The 23739-nt window shown below is 33.6% G+C and overlaps 1 protein-coding gene and 1 long non-coding RNA gene across 4 annotated transcripts in view; both read right to left on the minus strand.

Annotated features, from left to right (window-relative positions):
- Window positions 1-23480, minus strand: part of LOC143062804 (uncharacterized) — a 49371-nt gene extending 25891 nt beyond the window's left edge. Inside the window, exons 1-3 of the mRNA XM_076234605.1 lie at window positions 23359-23480; window positions 21362-21633; window positions 2392-2594 (exon numbers count right to left, since the gene is read on the minus strand). Coding sequence (XP_076090720.1) covers window positions 2392-2594; window positions 21362-21633; window positions 23359-23440 — 557 coding nt within the window. The 5' untranslated portion in view covers window positions 23441-23480. The remainder of the gene's footprint in view (window positions 1-2391; window positions 2595-21361; window positions 21634-23358) is intronic.
- On the minus strand, window positions 4595-17911 carry LOC143062805 (uncharacterized). 3 transcript variants are annotated; one of them, XR_012974852.1, is made up of 5 exons: window positions 17281-17911; window positions 15738-15819; window positions 11360-11542; window positions 5234-5341; window positions 4595-4801 (listed from the first exon to the last, which is right to left on the minus strand). It is a non-coding gene; the product is annotated as an uncharacterized LOC143062805 (long non-coding RNA). The 3 variants fall into 3 exon arrangements; XR_012974853.1 differs by lacking the exon at window positions 15738-15819 and having other exon boundaries at window positions 17281-17909; XR_012974854.1 differs by lacking the exons at window positions 15738-15819; window positions 17281-17911 and adding an exon at window positions 13539-13668.
- Window positions 23481-23739: the final 259 nt, after the last annotated feature.

The raw sequence follows: 23739 nt of genomic DNA on the forward strand, positions 1-23739 counted from the left end.
ATGGATCTTCCAAAATGATCCGTCCGTAGTTTTACAATTTTACAAGCATCTTATAATTTTAAAAGACATTAAAAGACGAGGCATGAAAATATAGTGTTTGTCGGAATGATAATAGTTAAACCGTTTTCAACTGATTTTTATCATTCGTTCTTATGTTGTACTGTTATACAACTGTCCCAGGTTAGGGGAGGGTTGGGATCCCGCTACCATGTTTAGCTCCGCCACATTATGTATGTATGTGCCTGTTCCAAGTCAGGAGCCTGTAATTCAGTGGTTGTCGTTTGTTTATGTGTTACATATTTGTTTTTCGTTCATTTTTTTTTTATATAAATGAGTCCGTTAGTTTTCTCGTTTGAATTGTTTTACATTGTCTTATCGGGGGCTTTTATAGCTGACTATGCTGTATGGTCATTGTTGAAGGCCGTAAAGTGACCTATAGTTGTGAATTTCTGCATCATTTTGGTCTCTTGTGTAGAGTTGCCTCATTGGCATTCATACCGCATCTTCTTTGAACAGATCTGAGAGTACTCGCAGTTATCTGACAGCTAGTTCAAAACCACTAACAACTAATAAAAAATATGCATCTAAGACAAAACTATCAATCCATTTCACATCCAACATCCAATGGATTTAGTGTAAAGACGTCATAAACAGCCAGAGAATGTGCAATGCCAATTTACAGGTATCGACAGATTGCAGATCCATGAATATGTATTTGTATATAATATACTAGTAATGTTTAGTTGGATTTTAATTTACTGATAACAAAATCAATATTTATACCAATAAAAACAATAGTCAATGATATTATTACAGTGTTGAATAGGTAACCTTTTAGAATAAGTTTATTTAAAGGAGCGACAAGTTTACATGGATCATTTCTTAATTTCCGGGCACGGTTAATAACATTTCCGTAAAAATGAGGATGTGCTATCCCGTTTGAAATAAGTTTTCTACAGTTACAAACAAACTTCAAAACCAAATCTTTATATCTATGGAAAAATTTAGTAAAGGTTTTAAGTAATTTATGGTAACGATATCCCTGGTTTAATAATTTACCAGTAATACATAGATTTGCGTTCGTTAAAATCAAAAACGTCACAACAGACACGGGCATAACGAACGAGCTGTGAAATATAAACACCGTAAGATGGTGCCAAAGGAACATCACCATCTAAAATTGGAAAATTTACAATAAGGAACAAATAATCGTCTCTTTTATCGTAAATTTTAGTGTGGAGTTTCCCGTTTAAAACCGAAATATCTAAATCCAGTAAAGGACAGTTATTACCGAATACATTTGATTTATTTAAAGTAAGTTCCTTGGGGTACATTTCAGCAGTATATTGAGAAAATTCTTGATTATTTAACGAAAAAATATCATCAATATAACGGTAAGTGTATTTGAATATATCAATTAAATGCCATTTCGACGGTTCTTTACTGAGTTTAGTCATCAACTGCGAATCGTAACAGTACAAAAACAAGTCTGCTATTAAAGGGGCACAATTAGTACCCATGGGGATACATATAACCTGTCGATAAACTTTGTTGACGGAACGTACATAAATATTATCAAGGAAAAAATTAACAGCTTCAATCATCTCATCACACCTCCAGTAAGTATATCTCGCATATTTACCTTTCTCATTAGAGAAGAAGGCTTTAAATGAGTTGCAGCAAATATATATTTGCATTCAGCTTTACCAAACGACCATTTAATTAAATAAGAAAACTTTTGTTTAATAAGACAATGTGGAAGTGTAGTGTAAAAAGTAGAAAACCAAAACTGTCAACAGAAACAAAAGGACCATCAAAAGTACGTTATTTATCTAAAACATTCAAAGAATTTTTTACACTCCAAAAAAGGTTTATACCACTATGTTCATATATTTTATTACAATAGTTTATGATAAGCTCTTTAATAGTAGTTCATGAACAGCCTATGGTGGCAAAAAGCTGTAATTATACGAGAATATTCATACAGTGGGCTGAAGAATGAGATGGTGTCACACTCTTTGAAAATATCGTGTAATTTACTAATGGGTATTTGACCCAGTTTACATAGTAATTGATGCCTACCATTATTTTTAAATATAGTACATTGTTCATGTATATGTACGTCAACTAGAAAGAATCATTACTAAAAACAACTACCGCAAAAAATAACATAGATTACGTTTTTCAAAGATTAAAGTGTTTTTACTAATGTCACCTCTTATTCAACACGACTTGTTTTTATTTGATAGCACAAGGCTTATTATAAACGCTATTCATTACGTATTCAGTTTCGTACGTAACTAAATAAGGCTCGTTTACAGTAGAAAACATTTGCGATATACAAGATTAGGGATTACTATAACTGCGCAATTTGAAGTATACATAACTTACCGTCCTGTCGACTTTGCGAAGTCACCAAACATTTTCCCGCCAAGACTGAGAAACCCTAGTTTTGCTTTGCTTGGTTGTTGAACTAAAAATGATGGAAATCCAGATATAGTTTCATTGAAACAGGTTCCAAGGTAAGGAACAGGAGGGTATTTTGGCGGTGGACATACACTGTTCCTTGTTTTCATGGTTTTCGTCAGGTATCTCTGCATTAAAACCGATTCTAGTATTATAATAAACCAAATGATATATAACTGAGAGAAAAAAAACATTAAAATCTATTTCTATTAAAACAAGGTGAAATTTTAGTTCGGTTTTGATTATTACAAATAATTTCAAATGGATATTTTTACATTTAGATATTTTGCATTAATTTATTTTAGAGCATTTTCCTCACAAGGAATACTACCATGTTAAATAAAATATTGAATTGAATTGAATTGTAAACCATAGATTGTAATTCATGAATTATCAATCATCGAAATTTCATCTGTTGGTAGAATGTTATAAGAAAATTTAAGTTTTTAATTTCTTTTATTTTTGGATTAGTTTTCTTTTCCTAATATTGAATACAGTGGTTTATTATTGATACTATGCTCGGGTGATTAGGCGGAACTTTAATATCAAAATAGTCAGTACAACTATTGTGAAAAGTCAAACGTCCATGTATGTTAAGCTTATACCGGCGTCAAGCATTAGCGTATCGGTCCGACGTACGCCGGGCGTGTAAAAAAATCATGTCCGCTGCTAATACGCTAGTTATTTTGGATGAATTCAACCTGTCAATCATATCTGTAACGTGTGCACAACGAGTTTTGAGCGTGTATTGGACGTACAAGAAGCGTACTTAAGCGTTTATCGGTTGTTCAAGAAACATACGGTTGCGTATGCCTGGCATTTGTCTAACGTAGATGGAATGCACGCTACGAAGAAAAAGGTTTCTTGGACGTACGTATTTGAGACGCGTCCCGTTCGTATCTTGGACGTTCCATTATGGGGTGTTTGTTACAAACACACCCGCATACGTTTTAGTTAAAGTCTAACGATCTCGAAGCGTATACAACGTGCACTAAACGTGTCTAAAACTTAAACGCATTTGAATCGTATGTATAACGTGCGTGTAACGTACAGGTATACGCTAGACACACGCTTGAGCTGGATGAACATTTTCATGCTGCATAAATTTCCTCGAGTTGTAGCATTCACCAAGCGTACACAGGTAAAATAGCTACGGACGTTTTACGTCCGTAAAAAATCCGTAAAACGTCCGTATTATACGGCACGTCTACGGACGAATAGTACCACGGACGTAAAACGTCTGTTGCTTCCCATCCGTAAAACGTCCGTAAAACGTCCGTAATACGGATATTTAGTACCACGTCCGTATTACGGACGTTTAGTACCACGGACGTAATACGGATGTTTTGTACCACGGACGTATAACGTCTATTATAATTATGCATTATAATATATATATATTATAGTATATAACACACTTATTGTAGTATATATAACACACTTATTATAGTGTATAGTATAGTTTGATTTTTATGTAACAGTTGCATTGTATTGCTGAAACTTTTGATGGAACTGTCAATGATAAAATGCTATACTTTTTTTTAAGGTGATGATACTTTTTATTTGCATTTCCTTATATCATGTATATAGTCTCCTAGTGTTCTATCTAAAAAAAATATTCTGATGCAATACACATACAAGGATTTTGTCAAAGAACTTTCTGTCATACAGTGACTTGTTGTTTAACAAGTTGAATATTGATGATATCTTTTTAAACATTTTACATGATATTTCAAGAGTAAATCAACAATAATCAGAAGTACTTCAGTGGTGGTCTTTGGTTCATATTTTGCTTTCATGTATTAACTTGATAAAATAAGGCTCTTAGTTTTCTCTATTTGTCATGTCCAAACCCTTTCACAACACACTATATAGTTCATTTTTTTTCATTGTTGGAGGACATATGGATACCTATAATAGCTCACTATCACATCATGTGAACTCTGGTGGATATTTTTCTCATTGGCAATTCAACCAAATGTCCTTACTTTTATAAGTCCTTTTAATTATATATCAAGAGTAATTGATCTCAAGAGTATAAATTGAGAATACTGTAATGTTTCCTTTTTACAGTTTTGAATGTATCCTTTTTCTTCAAACTTTCTTAGAACAAACATAATCTTCAATCTTCTTCAAAGTTCAAAATTTTATTTCCAAGGATTTATATTCACATTATAATTTCTCTACTTTCCAAGTCTATGAATGTCAAAATAAATGTCTTCTTTGTAAATTTAAACGTTCTATTTTTTGTAAAATTCCCAAGTTTGTGAGGTAGTCTTCTGTGTCCTGTATTCATGGTATTGGTTATTCTTCACCATGTTCACTGTGATGGTAACTGAAATAAAATATTCATAAAGAATATAAATCTAACTTCCATGAATTACATAAGCTAATTGTTATATGTTTGCAAATTCATTCTGTTAATGCAAAATCATTAACTGGTCGGTTTTTTTTTTTGCTTATTTGAATGTCCAGTGGCAAATATTTTATGTTTTCTAAATAACAACGTTAACTTATCAAAACATAATATTGGCCAGTCTGACTAGGTAAGTTTGTAATGTAAATGCTATGATAGTCTGAATTTCTGAGATCTTAAGTGTGTGTGTATGGAGCAGAAGGAGGCGAGCAGAGTAAGGCTTAATGCATGCATTGAATCAGAAAGTGAGAAAAATAAGCAACACTGTACATGTACAATTAAACTTGAAACAGTTTTAGGTAGATAACATAAAATTATTTAAATTAACTGCAATTCTACAGATGAACTTACTTTGATATCAGGTCTGTTTTGCAGGGCATTCACACCTACATGACATACATGTTCACCAGTAATATCAATCCTTGCCAATAATGTCCTTTCCTTTCATTTGGTAACAAGCTAAAATTGTATATATATATATATAAATTAATCAAGAAGTCCAGACAAAAACTATATGTTGTATGAACCGATGCTCACTAATTTATACCTTTCCTATATACTTTTACTTTTAAGTAAATTGAAACAAAATGTAAGCTAACAACAGAAAGAAGATCAAGTTTAAGCTTATAAAAAAATCCTATATACATGTATGTGCAGATTTTAATAAAAGAACAACCTTTCAATGTACCTTGGCAATTGATAAACTTCAATTGAATCATAATTTCCTGTCAATATGCACATCTACATAGTATGTCCTTATTATCTACTAAGTTTCATGAAATTCTGTTGTGTGGATTCAGAGGAGTTGCAATGACAAACTGTTGAAGTAGTAATAAAGCAAATAAGTTCAAAGGGGCATAACTCCTAGAAAAAACTAGAGGCTCTAAAGAGCCTGTGTCGCTCACCTTGGTCTATGTGAATATTAAACAAAGGAAGCAGATGGTTTCATGACAAAATTGTGTATTGGTGATGGTGATGTGTTTGTACATCTTACTTTACTGAACATTCTTGCTGCTTACAATTATCACTATCTATAATGAATTGGCCCAGTAGTTTCTGTGGAAAATATCAGTAAAAATTTACAAATTTTATGAAAATTGTTTAAAATTGACTATAAAGGACAATAACTCCTTAGGGGGTCAATTGAACATTTTGGTCATGTTGACTTATTTGTAAATCTTACTTTGCTGAACATTATTGCTGTTTACAGTTTATCTCTTTCTATAATAATACTTAAGATAATAACCAAAAACAGCAAAATTTCCTTAAAATTACCAATTCAGGGGCAGCAACGTTAACCCAACAACAGGTTCTCTGATTCATCTGAAAATTTCAGGGCAGTTAGATCTTGACCTGACAAACAATTTAAACCTGTCAGATTTGCTCTAAATGCTTTGGTTTTTGAGTTATAAGCCAAAAACTGTGTTTTACCCCCATATGTTCTATTTTTAGCCATGGCGGCCATCTTGGTTGGTTTGGCAGGTCACGCCACACATTTTTTAAACTAGATACCCCAAAGATGATTGTGGCCAAGTTTGGATTAATTTGGCCCAGCAGTTTCAGAGGAGAAGATTTTTGTAAAAGATCTATAAAATTTACGAAAAATGGTTAAAAATTGACTTTAAAGGGCAATAACTCCTAAAGGGATCAACTGACCATTTTGGTCATGTTGACTTATTTGTAAATCTTACTTTGCTGAACATTAATGCTGTTTACAGTTTATCTCTATCTATAATAATAATCAAGATAATAACCAAAAACAGCAAAATTTCCCTAAAATTACCAATTCAGGGGCAGCAACCCAACAACGGGTTGTTCGATTCATCTGAAAATTTCAGGGCAGATAGATCTTGACCTAATAAACAATTTTACCGCTGTCAGATTTGCTTTATATGCTTTTGTTTTTGAGTTATAAGCCAAAAACTGCATTTAACCCCTATGTTCTATTTTTAGCCATGGCGGCCATCTTGGTAGGTTTGGCGGGTCACGCCACACATTTTTTAAACTAGATACCCCAATGATTATTGTGGCCAAGTTTGGATTAATTTGGCCCAGTAGTTTCAGAGGAGAAGATTTTTGTAAAAGATCTATTAAATTTACGAAAAATGGTGAAAAATTGACTTTAAAGGGCAATAACTCCTAAAGGGGTCAACTGACCATTTTGGTCATGTTGACTTATTTGTAAATCTTACTTTGCTGAACATTATTGCTGTTTACAGTTTATCTCTATCTATAATAATATTCAAGATAATAACCAAAAACAGCAAAATTTCCCTAAAATTACCAATTCAGGGGCAGCAACCCAACAACAGGTTGTCCAATTCATCTGAAAATAACATGGCAGATAAATTTTGACCTGATAAACAATTTTACCCCACGTCAGATTTGCTCTAAATGCTTTGGTTTTTGAGTTATAAGCCAAAAACTGCATTTTACCCCTATGTTCTATTTTTAGCCATGGCGGCCATCTTGGTTGGTTTGGCGGGTCACGCCACACATTTTTTAAACTAGATACCCCAATAATGATTGTGGCCAAGTTTGGTTTAATTTGGCCCAGTAGTTTCAGAGGAGAAGATTTTTGTAAAAGTTAACGACGACGACGACGACGGACGACGGACGCCGGACGCCAAGTGATGAGAAAAGCTCACTTGGCCCTTCGGGCCAGGTGAGCTAAAAATGAATTGTAATTTCCTGTTGATATGCACATCTACATAGTATGTCCTTATTATCTACAAAGTTTCATGAAATTCTGTTGTGTGGATTCAGGAGAGTTGCAATAACAAACTGTTGAAGTAGTACATTAAAGCAAATAAGTTCAAAGGGGCTTAACTCCTAAAAAAAAAAATTGAATCTTAATTTCCTGTCGATATGCACATCTACATTGTATGTCCTTACTATCTAAAAAGATTTCATGAAATTCTGTTGTGTGGTTTGAGAACAGTTGTGATGACAAGAAACAGGACTTGACGTCAGACAGACAGGTCAAAAACATTATACCCCCAAAACTTCGTTGAGTGGGACATAAAAATGCTGAATATCATGAAACTTAGTTAAATTGTTCATATTTTTTGTTGTAAGCTCCCATTTGATTTTTATAAATTTAAGTTTGTCAGTTTCTGAGTTATAAGATTTTCTTCATACATGTCATAAGAAAAGGGGTGACTTTCAAGTTTTGGGAAATACATGTATCCTTAAAATTTCGTTAAACTTTGATGACCGATTTATAGCTATTAAGAAAACCTCCTTTTAGTTTTCTTTTTATAAATTTCTGATATACATGTGACATTGAGAAGTTATTGTTTGTTTGCAGTCTGACAACAGATTAACCAATTATTGCGCAACAGCCCAGTGTATTGCACAACAGCAAGAAATCTTTAATTGAATATACATGTAGATTCAATTCTTGAATTCATATAAACTGCTACTTTTGCATAGGTAATGTTTCTGTATTTAAAATCTGTAGTACTGGACATTTACTTTTGATATTTAGTATCATAACTTTCTTTACTTAAAAATTATTGTAACATTTAGGTACGGTACATGTATAAGTCGTTCCCAAACCTAATTATAAACATTAATGTGTAAACTATGTAAAAGTTTCACAGTCAATGAACCATGATGAGGGGGTGGGGCTATATAATCTCCATGGAAACAATACTTGCAAATGCCAATAAATTTGCATACCAAATATTATTGACTAAACATAAGCAGTTTATCTTAAACTGATCTAATCACAAACTAATACATGTAAACTAAGATAAGTTTCAAAGTCATTAGACTGTGACTGAGGGGGCGAGGCCAAATATTCTCCATGGAAATGAGATGTGCCAATGCTTATACAACTGAATACCAATTAACATTGCCCAACCACTAATGGTTCCCCTTGAACTGACCTAATCACAAACTAATACATGATAACTTAGAAAAAAATTCAAAGTCAATAGACCATGACTAAGGGGGCGGAGCCAAATTATCTCCATGGAAATGAGATATACCAATGCTTATACAACTGCATACCAAATATCATTGACTTACCACTTGTGGTTCCCCATAAACTGACCTAATCACAAACTAATACATGTATGAGCAAAAGTTTCGAAGTCAATAGACCATGACTGAGAAGGCAGGGCCAAATAATCTCCATGGAAATGAGATGTGCCAATGCTTATACAACTGCATACCAAATATGATTATCCTATCACATGTGGTTCAACATTAACTAGACCTAATCACAAATTAATACATTGTTGATGCCGTCGCCTCCGAAGCTACAGTACTACATATTTTTTGGTTCAGAAATTCCGGAAAATACACCTTAATGCTACGTTTTCAGTGAAAAACATTACAAAGTAGTGTACAAAACAATTATATGAATACTGGAAAGTATATTGTGTAAAATAATTAAATTAAATTAAAAAAAAATATTAAATAAAATTTATGCATTTTTTAAGTTTTTCTGAAACATAATTTAGAAAGTTACTTTAAAAAAAGTTGACTTTTCCAAACAATTTTCATCATGTATATTGTTGAATTATTTTTTTGTCGATTAGTCCATATTAAAATGTTGGGTTTTTTTTTCTCTCTGTTGAGGCATATGATAGAAAGATTTCTTATTGAATGTATCAAATTTTGGGTCCGACGTCCGTGAACTTTTTACTCTTTCAAGATCTTTTCGGGAACCACGTAGAAGGATCAATATATGAATCTGTTATTTTTCTCTACTGTTGAAGCATATGATAAAAAGATCATAACATGTCATTTTTCATATCGCATGTATTATCAGCCCTCGAGCCATGCGGCTCTTGGGCTGATATTGAACCTAGGGCTGATAATACATGCGATATGAAAAATGCCATGTAATAATCTGATAATATTGCACTAGTGCAAAAATCTTCAAAAAATCATGACGTTATCAATGACAAACTCTTAGTTTAAACCAATTTTTACTTTCAAATATTATATTGCTATACAATAAAAGGGTTATTGCATGAATATTGGGGTATATTGTCCCTCGTAGAACATATATTGCACTCGCAAGCTTATGCAATATAAAATTCAACTCGGGACAATATTCCCCAATATTCATGCAATAACCCTATAATATTGCACCAGTGCAATACATCTTCAAAATTATTGCATGAATATTGGGAAATATTGTCCCTTGTAGAACAAAAATTGCACTCGAAGCTCGTGCAATATAAATTTTACTCATGACAATATTCATGCAATATCCCTATATTATAACTACAATTGCACAATATTAATCACTTTACCATAAGTTATTATAAAAAAGAAGATGTGGTATGATTGCCAATGAGACAACTATCCACAAAAGACCAAAATGACACAGACATTAACAACTATAGGTCACTGTATGGCCTTCAACAATGAGCAAAGCCCATACCTATTGCTTGGTGTCAAGGTAATTAAGAATCTCAAGTTTGATAAAAATAATTAAGCACGTATTCTTCATTTTGTGGTTTAAAGTTTCTTTAGACAAGTAAGATGCTGAAAGAATATAATATACAGATATAAACAATACCAAATATTCACATTATTTTTTCAAAATGGTCTCAAAGCTTCAAATTTGCAATTTCTTTAATGAAAAATGCACCAAAATAAAATAATACCTGTAACACTTCGGTTTTGTACATTTCATGAGCAGGAGATTATCATGATTATATAATTTAGTCAAATACAAACTTATAACTCCATAAAAGTATCGTGCTTAAGCCTTTACATAAATTTCAAGAAAATCAACCAAAAACTGACCAAAAAAGGACTCATTTTTGCAGAGTTATCTCCCCTTCCAATGTTAATTTCCAAAGGAAATATAAAATGCAACTTTTGAGTTTTCCTCAAGTTAGATTTTATGGGACTTTTTTCTGTGTATATAAAGGGCATAACGCTATAGATTAGAACTAAAACATTTTCTGTTTTAATTAGTTTGAGGTTAACCGTTTCCTCCATAATGACGCTTTTTGACCCCACCCCTTTACTCCATAATGACGCCTGTGTAGTACCTCAGTTGAAACGCATTGACTACAAAATGTCTGCATATTAAAAAAGACTTTAAAAAAATTGTATCCAATATGAAAAGGATATTCAGGAGAATATCTGACTTGAATTTCATTGATGAAATGTTCGTTTTTACAATGCATTAATACTTTAAACCTGATGATTTTTTTTTTATTGAAAAAATCCTATGCGAATCAAGTTTGTAAAAAAAAAAATTCCATGGAGGAAAGGGTTAAATCTTAGTTAAATTGTTTATGGTTTTGTAAAAAAAATAATTTGTCACTTCTAACTGTTAACATGGATAATTTTCAAACTTGCCCACAACAAGAATCAAAACTTGGAACTCTATGACCTCAAATTTTAAAATAAATCTTGGAAACTACATGTCCATGATTTACCGAGTTTGACAAGAGAGCAAAATTATCAAATAAACTAGGCATCATTTTAATATAAACATACCTCTCATCACAAAATTATTCATTGACTACTGCTCCTCTGTGCTCATATGCACATAAATCAATATAATGACAATCTATGAATCCACTATATAATCTAGACAGCAATGACCCGAATGAATTCTGTTCTGTTGCTTATCTTCTCCTACTTCTCAAAGTACTTGTACTTGTACATTCTTTGAAAATGCTAAAAGAAATAATGTTTAATGAAATGAAGTTATAATATCTGCCAAAATTGCATTTAATATTTGATCTTGCAAAATTGGCTTAGTTTTGATCTTTTAAACTAGACCAACAAACTTTCCCTGAAAAAAAAGGATAGCTCTTCTTAACCTGGTAAACATTTTAACTCCAGGTCAAATTTGCTCTGAATGCTTTAGTTTCTGCTTTCAGAGATACATGTATAAGCCAAAAACTGCATTTTACCCCTATGTTCTATTTTTAGTCATGTTGGCATGTTAGTTAGCAAGGGTCATCCGACACATATTTCTAACTAAATAAGTGTAATTTAGTGGTTCAATTTGTCTTATCTTGCTGTTTATCATATTTTTTTTGGTTCTGTTTTTTATATTTTACATTGTATAAATCAGTCTCTTAGTTTTCTTGTTTGAATTGATTTACAAATTTGTGATTCTCATATAGGGTCCTTAAAAACTGAATATGCAGTATTGGCTTTGCTCATAGTCATTGTTGAAGGATGTAAAGTGACCTATTGTTGTACATGTTAACAGTTAACTTCGATGTCACTTGATTTCTGGTGGAGAGTTTTCTTTTCTTGTTAAGGGTGCAATCAACAGTTTTTTTCTACGACGTCATATTTTGAGGGACCATGTATAAGTGACCCTTAGTGGTGGACTGATTAATAAAGATACTTGTATAAAACTAGATATCACTGGAATCAGAATGTTCTCTAGTTTATAATGGAATAAAAAAAAGTGTACTTTTAATAGTATAAAAAAGTTTTATCCAGAGAAACTGGGAAAAACATTGCCTAATTTAAGCTTAAACAAGAGTGCACACGCTGAAATGTCTCGCCTTCTATACTAATCATTGATATTATGTTGATAATCCTAAGTATAAAGCTAAGCTTTAATACAACTGTCACATAAACTTAACATTAACCAACATAACTAAACAAAGACCAATGAACCTTAAAAATGAGGTCATGGTCAGATGAACCATGCCAGGCAGACATGTACAGCTAACAATGCTTCTATACATCATATATAGTTGACCTATTACTTATAGTTTAAGAAACATAGACCAAAACACAAAAACTTAACACTGTGCAATGAACTGTGAAAATGAGGTCACGGTCAAATAAAACCTGTGCGACTGACGTAAAGATCATAAAATATTTCCATACACCAAATATAGATGACCTATGGCATATAGTATTAGATAAAAAGACCAAAACTCAAAAACTTAACTTTGACCACTGAACCATGAAAATGAGGTCAAGGTCACATGACATCTGCCTGCTAGACATGTACACCTTACAATCATTCCATACAACAAATATAGTAGACCTACTGCATATAGTATGAGAAAAACAGACCAAAACACAAAAATTTAACTATAACCACTGAACCATGAAAATGAGGTCAAGGTCAGATGACACCTGCCAGTTGGACATGTACACCTTACAGTCCTTCCATACACCGAATATACTAGCCCTATTGCTTGTAGTATCTGAGATATGGACTTGACCACCAAAACTTAACCTTGTTCACTGATCCATGAAATGAGGTCGAGGTCAAGTGAAAACTGTCTGACAGACATGAGGACCTTTCAAGGTATGCACATATCAAATATAGTTATCCTATTACTTATAATAAGAGAGAATTCAACATTACGAAAAATCTGAACTTTTTTTTCAAGTGGTCACTGAACCATGAAAATGAGGTCAAGGACATTGGACATGTGACTGACGGAAACTTCGTAACATGAGGCATCTATATACAAAGTATGAAGCATCCAGGTCTTCCACCTTCTAAAATATAAAGCTTTTAAGAAGTGAGCTAACACCGCCGCCGCCGGATCACTATCCCTATGTCGAGCTTTCTGCAACAAAAGTTGCAGGCTCGACAAAAACCTGAAATCAGGTCATGTGCACACCCCTGAAGACATGATACCTGCACATTTTTCATAATCAAAGTTGTATGAATTTCATAGATTTTTACCTGGTCTTTCAAAAAATTCATGCTTCAGGGTACGTTCGCCTGCTCCATAAAGAGCTACAGTGTCTGCAAATAAGTTTTCAATTTTCACTGCCAAAAAAAACAGACTGTTTACAGTGTTGTCTCCCCTCAAAACATGTATATTTAATCTAATTTTTTTAATTATTTTAATCATTCAACCTGCTTTAATTGAAGTTAATTAATATATCTTTACAACCAAATACAAATCAAAGAGCTGAATAGCTCTGAGGGGAAAGACGGCCCTTGTTTCTATTTAATTGATTTTTTAGGGAAAGGGGTGGGTGGGGGGGGGGGGGGTATATTATGATAGTCTTCATATAAAGAATGAAAAAGAGAACAGCTAGAACATGTAGAAAGGTTGACAATATTAAAATCAATTGTTGTTTATGTAATTTCATTTCCTTAGTTTAGGATTCAATTTGGACCAATGGAAGAGATCTGCATCTTCTAAATCTAAAAACTCGATTAAAATTGATAGTTAATTATCTAAAATTCAACTGAATTATGTCATTTCACAACAACTACAATTTTTTTTGAAATCTTAATTGTGTACCACTTAACTGCAGGCTAGGGCCATTTTCCATTTTTTGTGACAGTATTCTTGGATTTTAAAGTTTTTTCTTAAGAAAGTGTGGACTGAAAAATCTATTCAGTTTTAAATTTCCATTGATAAAGTTCCCAGTTACAACTCTCATAACAGGGAAACAGGTACTAATAAAAAAACAATATAACTGATGTAAACTGTGTGAAGCTTGTTTCCAAATCTAAAATTTGAAATATTTGTAAATTTCATGAATAAATAGGTTAAAACTACAAAATGCAACATTTTACTTTTTTTTATTTTTTTTTTACCATTACAATGATTATGTTGCAAATTGGTTCACAAAAATTTAGTTTTAATGAAAGACTACTAATCCAATGAAATGTCACATTTTAAGTGTTAAAATACATTAACTTTTATTTTAGTGGATATATAATTACTCATCAATTGAGGTGCTCCTGAATTGGAGGAAGATTCTCAAAACAGAATTTTTACAGAAAAAATTAATAAAATCGTTTCTCTCCCCTATCTCATGTAACCCCACGATCTTTGTTTACTTTGACAGTTGTTCAACAGTTGACCTACAAATTAAAGTATTGCATGTTGATGTTTGAATCATCTACAGCAAACAATATTATGTTTAAATTGAACAAATACCAATGTGTAATTAGTGCACGATCTCTGAGAATGATTTAAATACAATGTAACCAGTGAAGGATATCCCTGCTTCTGCGTAGTGTGGCATTCCAAGAATGACGTCACTATAAAATACAATATAGGTTGGATATATTTAGAATATCTCGTCATCCTGATTTTTCCGGATTGTAAAAGAAACGTCAATAATGTAAAGGAGGGCTCAAGATACGATAATTTCGTGAGAAACAGAAGGGAAATGAGTCAAAAAGTGTTTAAAGTCAAACTATTAATTTCTGGGTTTCCTTCTCTTCCATCTAAGTAAGATTTGTTGGGGGGTTTTCCACATTATAAAAACAAAATGAATGATGTGAGGGAATGTCACTCTGGTCAACCCCATAGGGGATTGACGGCTTGAAGCCGTCTTTCCCCAAAAACATGATACTTTTTCACCAATTATGTTGATAAAAAGGGACTTCCCTCCATGTCTATTTTTAGTTGGGGAATAACCCCTAGTTTTTATACGAAACTGTTTATAGCAACCTAAACAATATTTTATTTTGAAAATAAGGGAGCTACCATTTTATTTTTAGGGGGGGCTAGGATGAAATTTGAAAAAAATAGGCAGGACAGGAGTTTTGAGTGTAAAAAAAGGCAGGATGAGACACTTTGCAAAAAAAATGCAGGATGACAATTTAGGTAAAAAAAAGTCGGAATAAACTAATAAAAAAAAGGCAGGACCGAATAGAGTGAAAAATAAAAAGGCAGGACAGAAATTACAACTGAAAAAAAATGCAGGACAAAATTTTTCATCCTAGCCCCCCCCCCCCTAAAAATCAAATGGTAGCTCCCTAATTATGTAATTTAAACATTATTATCATAATTACAATATGACAGATTTATAAGTGGAAAAAAGTGAATTTACACTTTTAAAAATTCCACTATTTTCTCATTCACTATCACCATGATCACCACATTTTTTGTATTTTTATATTAACATTACGTACATGTAAAGCAGACCTTTCACCTTCTCAAGGAGTCCACTTCCCATGTACAAGAGGAGGCCCAAACAGCTTGATTTTGAGTAAGCTAAAAAAAAGTTTATGATACACTAAATAAATACATAAATTACATGTACATAATAATTTAATAATAAATATGAATCCACAATCATGGTTTCAGAAATGACACATCAATTTAAATCAATAGATATCATACATCTGCATTGGCTAGAGGTACATGTATAGGGGGAGGGTTAAGATCTCATAAACATGTTTAACCCCGCTTGAATTTTGCGCCTGTCCCAAGTCAGGAGCCTTTGGCCTTTGTTAGTCTTGTACTATTTTTAATTTTAGTTTCTTGTGTACAATTTGGAGTTTAGCATGTTTATATTAGTATGGCGTTCATTATCACTGTCAGAACTAGTATATATATTTGTTTAGGGGCCAGCTGATGGACGCCTCCGGAATTTCTTGCTGCATTGAAGACATGTTGGTGACCTTCTGATGTTGTCTGCTTTATGGTCGGGTTGTTGTCTCTTTGACACATTCCCCATTTCCATTATCAATTTTATGTATATTAAATTTTTATATCAGTGTTTTCTAATTTCTGGGTAGTCTAGTAGTCCAAATTATTATGACGTCTTGAAAGGCTATTATAATATTATTTTTTGGACGCTTTACTCTAATGTACAGTAAGGCGTCAAATAAAAAAAATGTAATAGCCTTTCAAGAAGTCATAATTATTTGAACTAGGTAGTCTAGATAAGTACAAATTTATGTAAATAAGGGCAAATTTGCAGACTTTTATTTTTTATATAAATTAAATATTAATTATATTCATTTGGATTTTACCCAAGTCATGCAAGTTGGGCAAGGTTACAGATTTTAACCATTTTTAGATAAAGTAGGGCAATTTTTTTTTAAAGCAGGACGAGTTGGTAAGGAAGCCACCACTTGACTTTTATGGGGTGGGGGTAGCTGCGTGACTATTTGCGGACCTATGGTCCGCAAATAGTCAAAAAATAACATAAGGACCTAAGAGCTACGGTTCCGCAGCTAGGGTGGGGGCTACGATAAAAATGTTATCCTGCATTTTTTTTTTTTTAAAGTTGACAGAACTCCAGTTCCGCATATTTTTCAAATAACATCCAAGCACCCCCCACACAGGCACTTGTCTCAGAAAAAAAAATACTATATATATGTATTAAATATGTATTATATTAAGGTATATAGGGAATTTTTTTTCTGAGACAAGTGCCTGTGACATGGTGACCCCCCCCCCCCCCCCCCACGGGGCCACCTCCAATAAAACTCACATGGTAGCTCCCTTCACAAGAGTGGGACATTTTTAGAAAGGGAGACGTGTTGTTAAAAAAGAAGGCCGTTTTGGCAGTGGGTCGAGTTGACTTGCGTCCGTTCTTGCCAATCTTCTGATCTTTGTCAGACTGATTTTCGGGTTTGCATGCGATGAAATTTATAAATTCAAATGTTTTTTTCGTGAAAAGTATACCACTAGCATCTTCTTAAATATTTGCATGATAATATTTACCTTTCGGTGCGCTTTCCAAGTACAAAATAGCGGGTATGTAAATAATCCATCAAAAAGACACACAACTTTCTTGTTTAAAACCCGGTTTCTTCAAGTTAATCGACAAGCAAACCATTTCAATTTATCTGTTTATAATAACTTGTTGATCCAACAGTTTTGAAAAACCAGAGGTCCTCGTATTATCTATCAGACTAGTATACATCTTTCCATTCTTTTTAACTGTAAAACATGAATTCAGCAGCCGACGATCGAGCGTCCATGGATGAGTTGCGTCATAGTGTAAAAAACGGCAACGGTGATTTTTCCGGGTTTTCGTATTCCATTTGTCAAGCTTTCGAGAATACACTTTACGATCATTTACGTATATGATTGAGAGTTAGTCCGGAACCCGGTCTGGAATCAAGAATGGGGATTTAAGTATTGAAAATAAATACAAAAAAGTTCAGAAGTGGTACACTGAGTATTTTAAAATAGGCCTCTGTTATAAACAAGGATTTGTCTACAAATCAGTCACGGCCGCTTTATATAAAACTATGAAGAAATGAATCGGAGACATAGGCCTACATGACATTATCATACATCAGTGGCGGATCCAGGGGGGTTGGACCCCCCTTTTTGGGACGATCAATGTATTTGCAGGGGGGACATAGTTAGAACCCCCCCCTACCCCCCTCCCCTTTTCTAGTCGTCCCGCCGGCTAGACCACACGACCACCTGGGCCTCACAATGAATAAAGTTTTCGGTGGCCGTGTGTTACCTTTCCTCGTCAGTTTTAATCTAGCGTCGTACTACATTACATGATATATAAGCCATGGAGATGTTATTGTTCAGTACAAATTAATGCAAGATACAGTCACAGAAATTATTATATGTATAAGAACGTCTAAGTCAGTCGGACAACTCTACAACAGATTTATCCATCGGATCACCAGCAATGATGGTGATACATGGCTGTGTATATATATATAGTACAATCTTTATGAATTTGGTATGATATATATGTCTGTATGTTTGTCATGATGTTTGTGTATAACCAATGTGTATTGTCTTGGTATCAATCCTATGATTTTGGATTTCAAACCAATAAAAATTACTGACTTACTTACTATGCACATCCTAGCTTAAATCAGAGAAGAATTAAAGTCTTGGACACTTATTATGGGCGGGGGAGGAAGGGGGGGGGTCACTTATGTATTCATTTAAGTGCAATCAAAATTTTACCAATCGGACAGACCTTCAGTTAAAAATTCGTGTCAAGCTCTTTTGTAATCATGATTATTAGGAAACATCTTATAAGTTTTCCTACTGTCTCCTTGATTTACTCGATACAATTAAGATTCTAATAATAGCCAGTGCTACATTATCAGCCTGATAGATCCTTGAAATGGCTAAATTTTGGACTTGACAATATATTTTGTTTTATAATTCTCCTCCTATATTCAACGTTAAGCTCACAAGATCTTGTGGACGACATCAAAAGTTCAATGTGGAATAAACAAAACTTAATTAACATAGTTTTTTCACTCCCCCCCCCCCCCTCTACCTTCTTTACTTAATTTTGGAAAAAAATGATTGAATATACATGTAAAATTGATGTGAGATAAGCAAAACTTGCAGCAATGTTTACCCATCCACCACACCCCTAAACTATTTGATTTAATTTTTTTTATTCTACATTGATCTTTTAATGTCGTCAGTGTGTCACTTATGTTATCATGTTTGTCAATATGTCGAATCAAGTCAAAATTGTACTTACTAAATTTGCAATTGAGATGTAGGTTGCCAAATTTTGAGCCTAAGCCACGGGAAGTTCCGAACTGTTCGCTAGTACATGGCATGACTAGTGGGGCCTGTTTTTTTAACAGTCAGTGCCCCCCCCCCCCCCCCCCCCCATCCCTTTATACAAATTTCTGGATCAGTCAGTTTATGTTTAATGGTAAGTTTAAAGGGACTTTAAATATTGATATTTTTATCTTTTATTCTCTGTCTTATCTCGTTTGATTGTATTTTTTGTTACAAATTAATGTAATTGGTATTCTCTTTCCAATTTCATCGTTAACAATAGACCTACAGCAAAAGGCCCTGTACTTTAATTTTCTGTCTTGCCTATAAAAAATACTTTAAATAGTACCCCTTTCTTCCCATAGTCCCACAATAAAATAGAAGCTTAGCAGGTAATTTGCTCTTATTCCACACCAAAGGAGGATAAATGTATGATAACATTTTAATGTTACCGGCATTATTCTACATACACTGATTCTGAGACTACTTTAACATATACATTCTAAGGGCTTTAATATATTAAAGGGCGGGTACAAAATGTATAAGGGACGAAGGAACACCATGTGACTATTGCATTGGTTGTTGTGATTAAAACATGATAAGAGTGTTTCCTTCCCCCTGCATCTTATGATCCTCATTGAACAGTAGAAACTACTTCAGACATTAAACAATCTGAAACTTTTCAGGTACTTTCTATATGCTCATGTGCAATTTCTTGTTAGCATAGTTTTGTACTTGGACAGATAATCAGAATGATCAACAACCAAGTATATTAGACAACAGTCAGGTCTATTGCCATTGGTGAAACCTGGTATGAGGTAATTTTAATTCAGCCTTGTACAATATATACATAGACTACAGTAATTTTTGCTCAAGCATTGCAAATAAGGTTAAATGTTAGATGTTTTATATTGTTTTAACTGCTTTTATGGCAATTATTTAACCATCCATCATTAGCATGATTAGTTGGTTGTTTGAAAGACACCCAGCAGGGGAAGATCCAGCCATTTTAAAAACAGGGGGGGGGTCCAACTATATGTCCCAATTCAAATGCATCGATCGGCCAAAAAAAAGGGGGGGGGGTTCCAACCCCCAGACCCCTTGGATCTGCCACTGCCAAGCACTCTTTGTATTTATAATTCAACTTAATTGTAATTACAACCTTTAGAAAAAAATATGGAAAGATTTTTTTCAATTTCTTTTTTTTGTAATTAGGTCAAATAAAATAATATCTGTGTTCATGCTATTCAGCTATTACATCTTTGAAAAAATAGGATAGGTAGGGATTTTTTTTAATTTTACATATTTTTCATTGACTCTTTGGGCTGATGGGAGAGAAATTCTGACATTAACAGTGCTTATTGATAATTGGTACGCTATTTCTAGGCTTAAAATATAGGGTAGTTGCGAATGGATGTTCATAATGAACAAAAGTTAATTATTTTAATAATAAAAAATTATATTAGTACATGTATGTCATGTATGTACTCATATTATGCAAATATTTAAAGTTATAGCCTTGAAGCAGAGATTCACTATACATATGTATGTCTGGCATGCAGAATGTTGAAAGCAAGTTAAGAATTTTACTTTATACATGTATAAGCAGTCGTGCGTATATCATGCATGGTACTTTTACATCTTTGAATATGATACAGCCGTAATACGGATGTTGTAGAAACGTCCGTAATACGTATGTTTACGATACGTCCGTGAAACGGACAATCCGTTTTACGTCAGTTTTTACACGTACGTTTTACGGATGTATTTTTACAGACGTTTTACGGACGTAACCGTTTCATCCGTAATACATCCGTATTACGGATGTTTTACGGACGTTTATTACCACGGCCGTGAAACGTCCGTAGCTATTTTACCTGTGTATACCTTTCTATTTCGACGTACTTCAAACTTATGCAACACGCGTTTAACGATTGCTTAGCGTTCCTCTGGCGTGCAACTAACGTATATTGACTTTGTAAATTTTCTCTATACGTTTGGTGCAAGCCGGTCTATACGCCAGTGTGTGACGCCGGCCGGCATTAGCGCAGCTGTGTGCTTCTTTCAAGTGCTTTGTGATATAGAAAACATTGAAAATATATCCCATGTAAAACAATTACCTATAAAAGGGGAAAGGATTGCATGTTTGATTAAAACCATCAATTCGTTATCTTAGACGTTACGACAGAAAAGTGTGAATCGACTTCCATTAAAATAGCAAATGAATTAATGTTCTTTAGTTTTTTTCGAGTACAGTTTGCACTTAATATAAATTTTGGTGAGAAAAAAAAATCCAAACCTGTTCAAATATAACATATGGTTGAGGAGAATAGTCTTTAATTGTGACCATCATTTGGCCTGATGAGGCTGTATACTGAAACTTATACGCGATGAAATCGCCCAATCTGTCTGCTCCATTATATGTAGTAAGTTGTGTTGTAAGGTTCAGTGATCCATCTTCGGTTGAATACTTTGTACCATTTTCATTGAAGAATGTTGGAGCATTCTGTAACCAAGTAACGCCATTGACTTGTAAAGCGTACTCACCAGTCTCTATCACATTCACTGTAACTAAAAAAAGATCTAGAATAGTATTTGGATACCCAATGGTAGACATTAGGCAGAAAATATCAGGAATCTATTTTAATAAAGACCCTGTTTCGTATGACATGCCATTTTGCCATTTGATAACGGTCAACCAAGATAAAGGTCGAAAATTTTAAATCCAACTTGAAAACAATGGCATTATATAAAGGGACAGAAATATATCTTTGCAACGAGCCACATAAAGATCCCTCAAGGAATTGTTACAAGGGTTCACATGCAGAGAGCGTGGCAATCCTACACGCCAGGTATCGGATCTATATTAAAAGACCATTTTGATCGCATGTGACTACAAATTTATACATTTTGCACTGCAAAACGAAGCTCACCTTCTTTGATTATTTGTTTTAAGCCTCTTTAGATTTAAATATCTTGGTAATCTTGTGACAGGTAAACGTCAAAATACAACACAAACATAACCAAAATAACTTTAGATATGATGTCTTCAGACACTTTATGCAAAATAATTTGTCTGTAAGCCCTCATGGTAAAGTTAAATCTGATCTAGACAAAGGTATTGTTCAATGTTATGGTTACCTGTACTTGTTTCTATTTTTAACATTTAATTATAATTAATTGGATTTCATTGGAAAAGAGGGACGAAAGATACCAAAGGGACAGTCAAACTCATAAATCTAAAACAAACTGACAACGCCATCGCTAAAAATGAAAAAGAGAAACAAACAACAGCACACATGACACAACATAGAAAACTAAAGAATAAACAACACAATCCCAACCACAACATTAGGGGTGATCTCAGGTGCTCCAGAAGGGTAAGCAGATCCTGCTCTACATGTGGCATCCATCGTGTTGCTTATGTGATAACAAATCCGGTAAATAGTCTAATTCGGTAGGTCACATTCATGAAAGGGAAGGGGATTGTAGTTACGACGTAAGGAACATATCCGATATCATTTGTGAAACGGTTATTCCATAACGGTCAACCAACTCGTGATGGCGTCCGTAAAATTTACGAAGAGATGATTTCAACTTCACCATTTGGAACTCTTGGTTTAATAGCTTCCTTGTGAGCAGCAACCCCCTATCAAGAAAAATCATGATAGGAAATGCAAGCACGGGAATATAGTATCAATTGGGAGATATATACCCCGTATGCAGGTGCTGCTGGAATGTTGCTACTTAGAAATGGAAAGTTTACAATTGGAAAGCTGAAATCATCTCTTTTGTTGTAAAGTTTTGTTTTCAACCGACCCTTATTGTCAATTTCTAGATGTAAGTCAAGATATGAGGCCGACTTAACTGTATCTGTAGTATCCTTTATCTCTAGCTCGATGGGATAGATGCGTTCCACATAGTCACCAAATTTTGAATTATTTAGTGAAAGAACATCATCTATATAGCGGAAAGTAGAGTTATACTATATCTTTCAATTTTCATAATGAACGCAGTAAATATTGAAAGACTTTTTTATAACATTAAGGAGATATTATCAAATTTACATGTAAGACATGTCTATAAATATTGTCTTTCCGTTATCTTCGATAAAAATCAAAACGGAGCTCAGGGGCGGATCCAGCCATGTTAAAAGGGGGTCCCAACCCAGGACAAAAAGGGGGTCCAACTACTTGTCCCCATTCAAATGCATTGATCTTCAAAAGAACCCTCCCCTAGATCCGCCACTGGAGCTACAATCTTAAGGTTATTTTACCCCCAAAAAAATATACTTACAGTTTGTTGATGTGCAATAAACAGAGTATATATGCTGAATCAAATAGACTAGACAAAATAACCATGTAGAAGTAACATACATGTTTGTAATTCAAGTTTTACATTTTGTTATCAAAGTATGATAGTGAGTTGATAAGATGAAATACTTACTATCATATCAGTAATATTTTATTTGTAAATATTTGAAGTACCTGTTATATGCTAAATTGAAACCTATGGAAAGGTAATGTCGCCATCGTTCTATGCATGCTTATTTCTAAATCGCATTTTGCCTTAGTGAGTTTTTACACATGTACATATACTGTTATATACTAGCCGAATTTGCTCATTATCGATGGTCATATTGTTTCCTATAGTTTCTTACATTCACTTCATTTGAAC

The sequence above is a fragment of the Mytilus galloprovincialis genome, chromosome 2, assembly GCF_965363235.1.
Source record: "Mytilus galloprovincialis chromosome 2, xbMytGall1.hap1.1, whole genome shotgun sequence".
In the NCBI taxonomy this organism is placed as follows: Eukaryota; Metazoa; Mollusca; class Bivalvia; order Mytilida; family Mytilidae; genus Mytilus; species Mytilus galloprovincialis.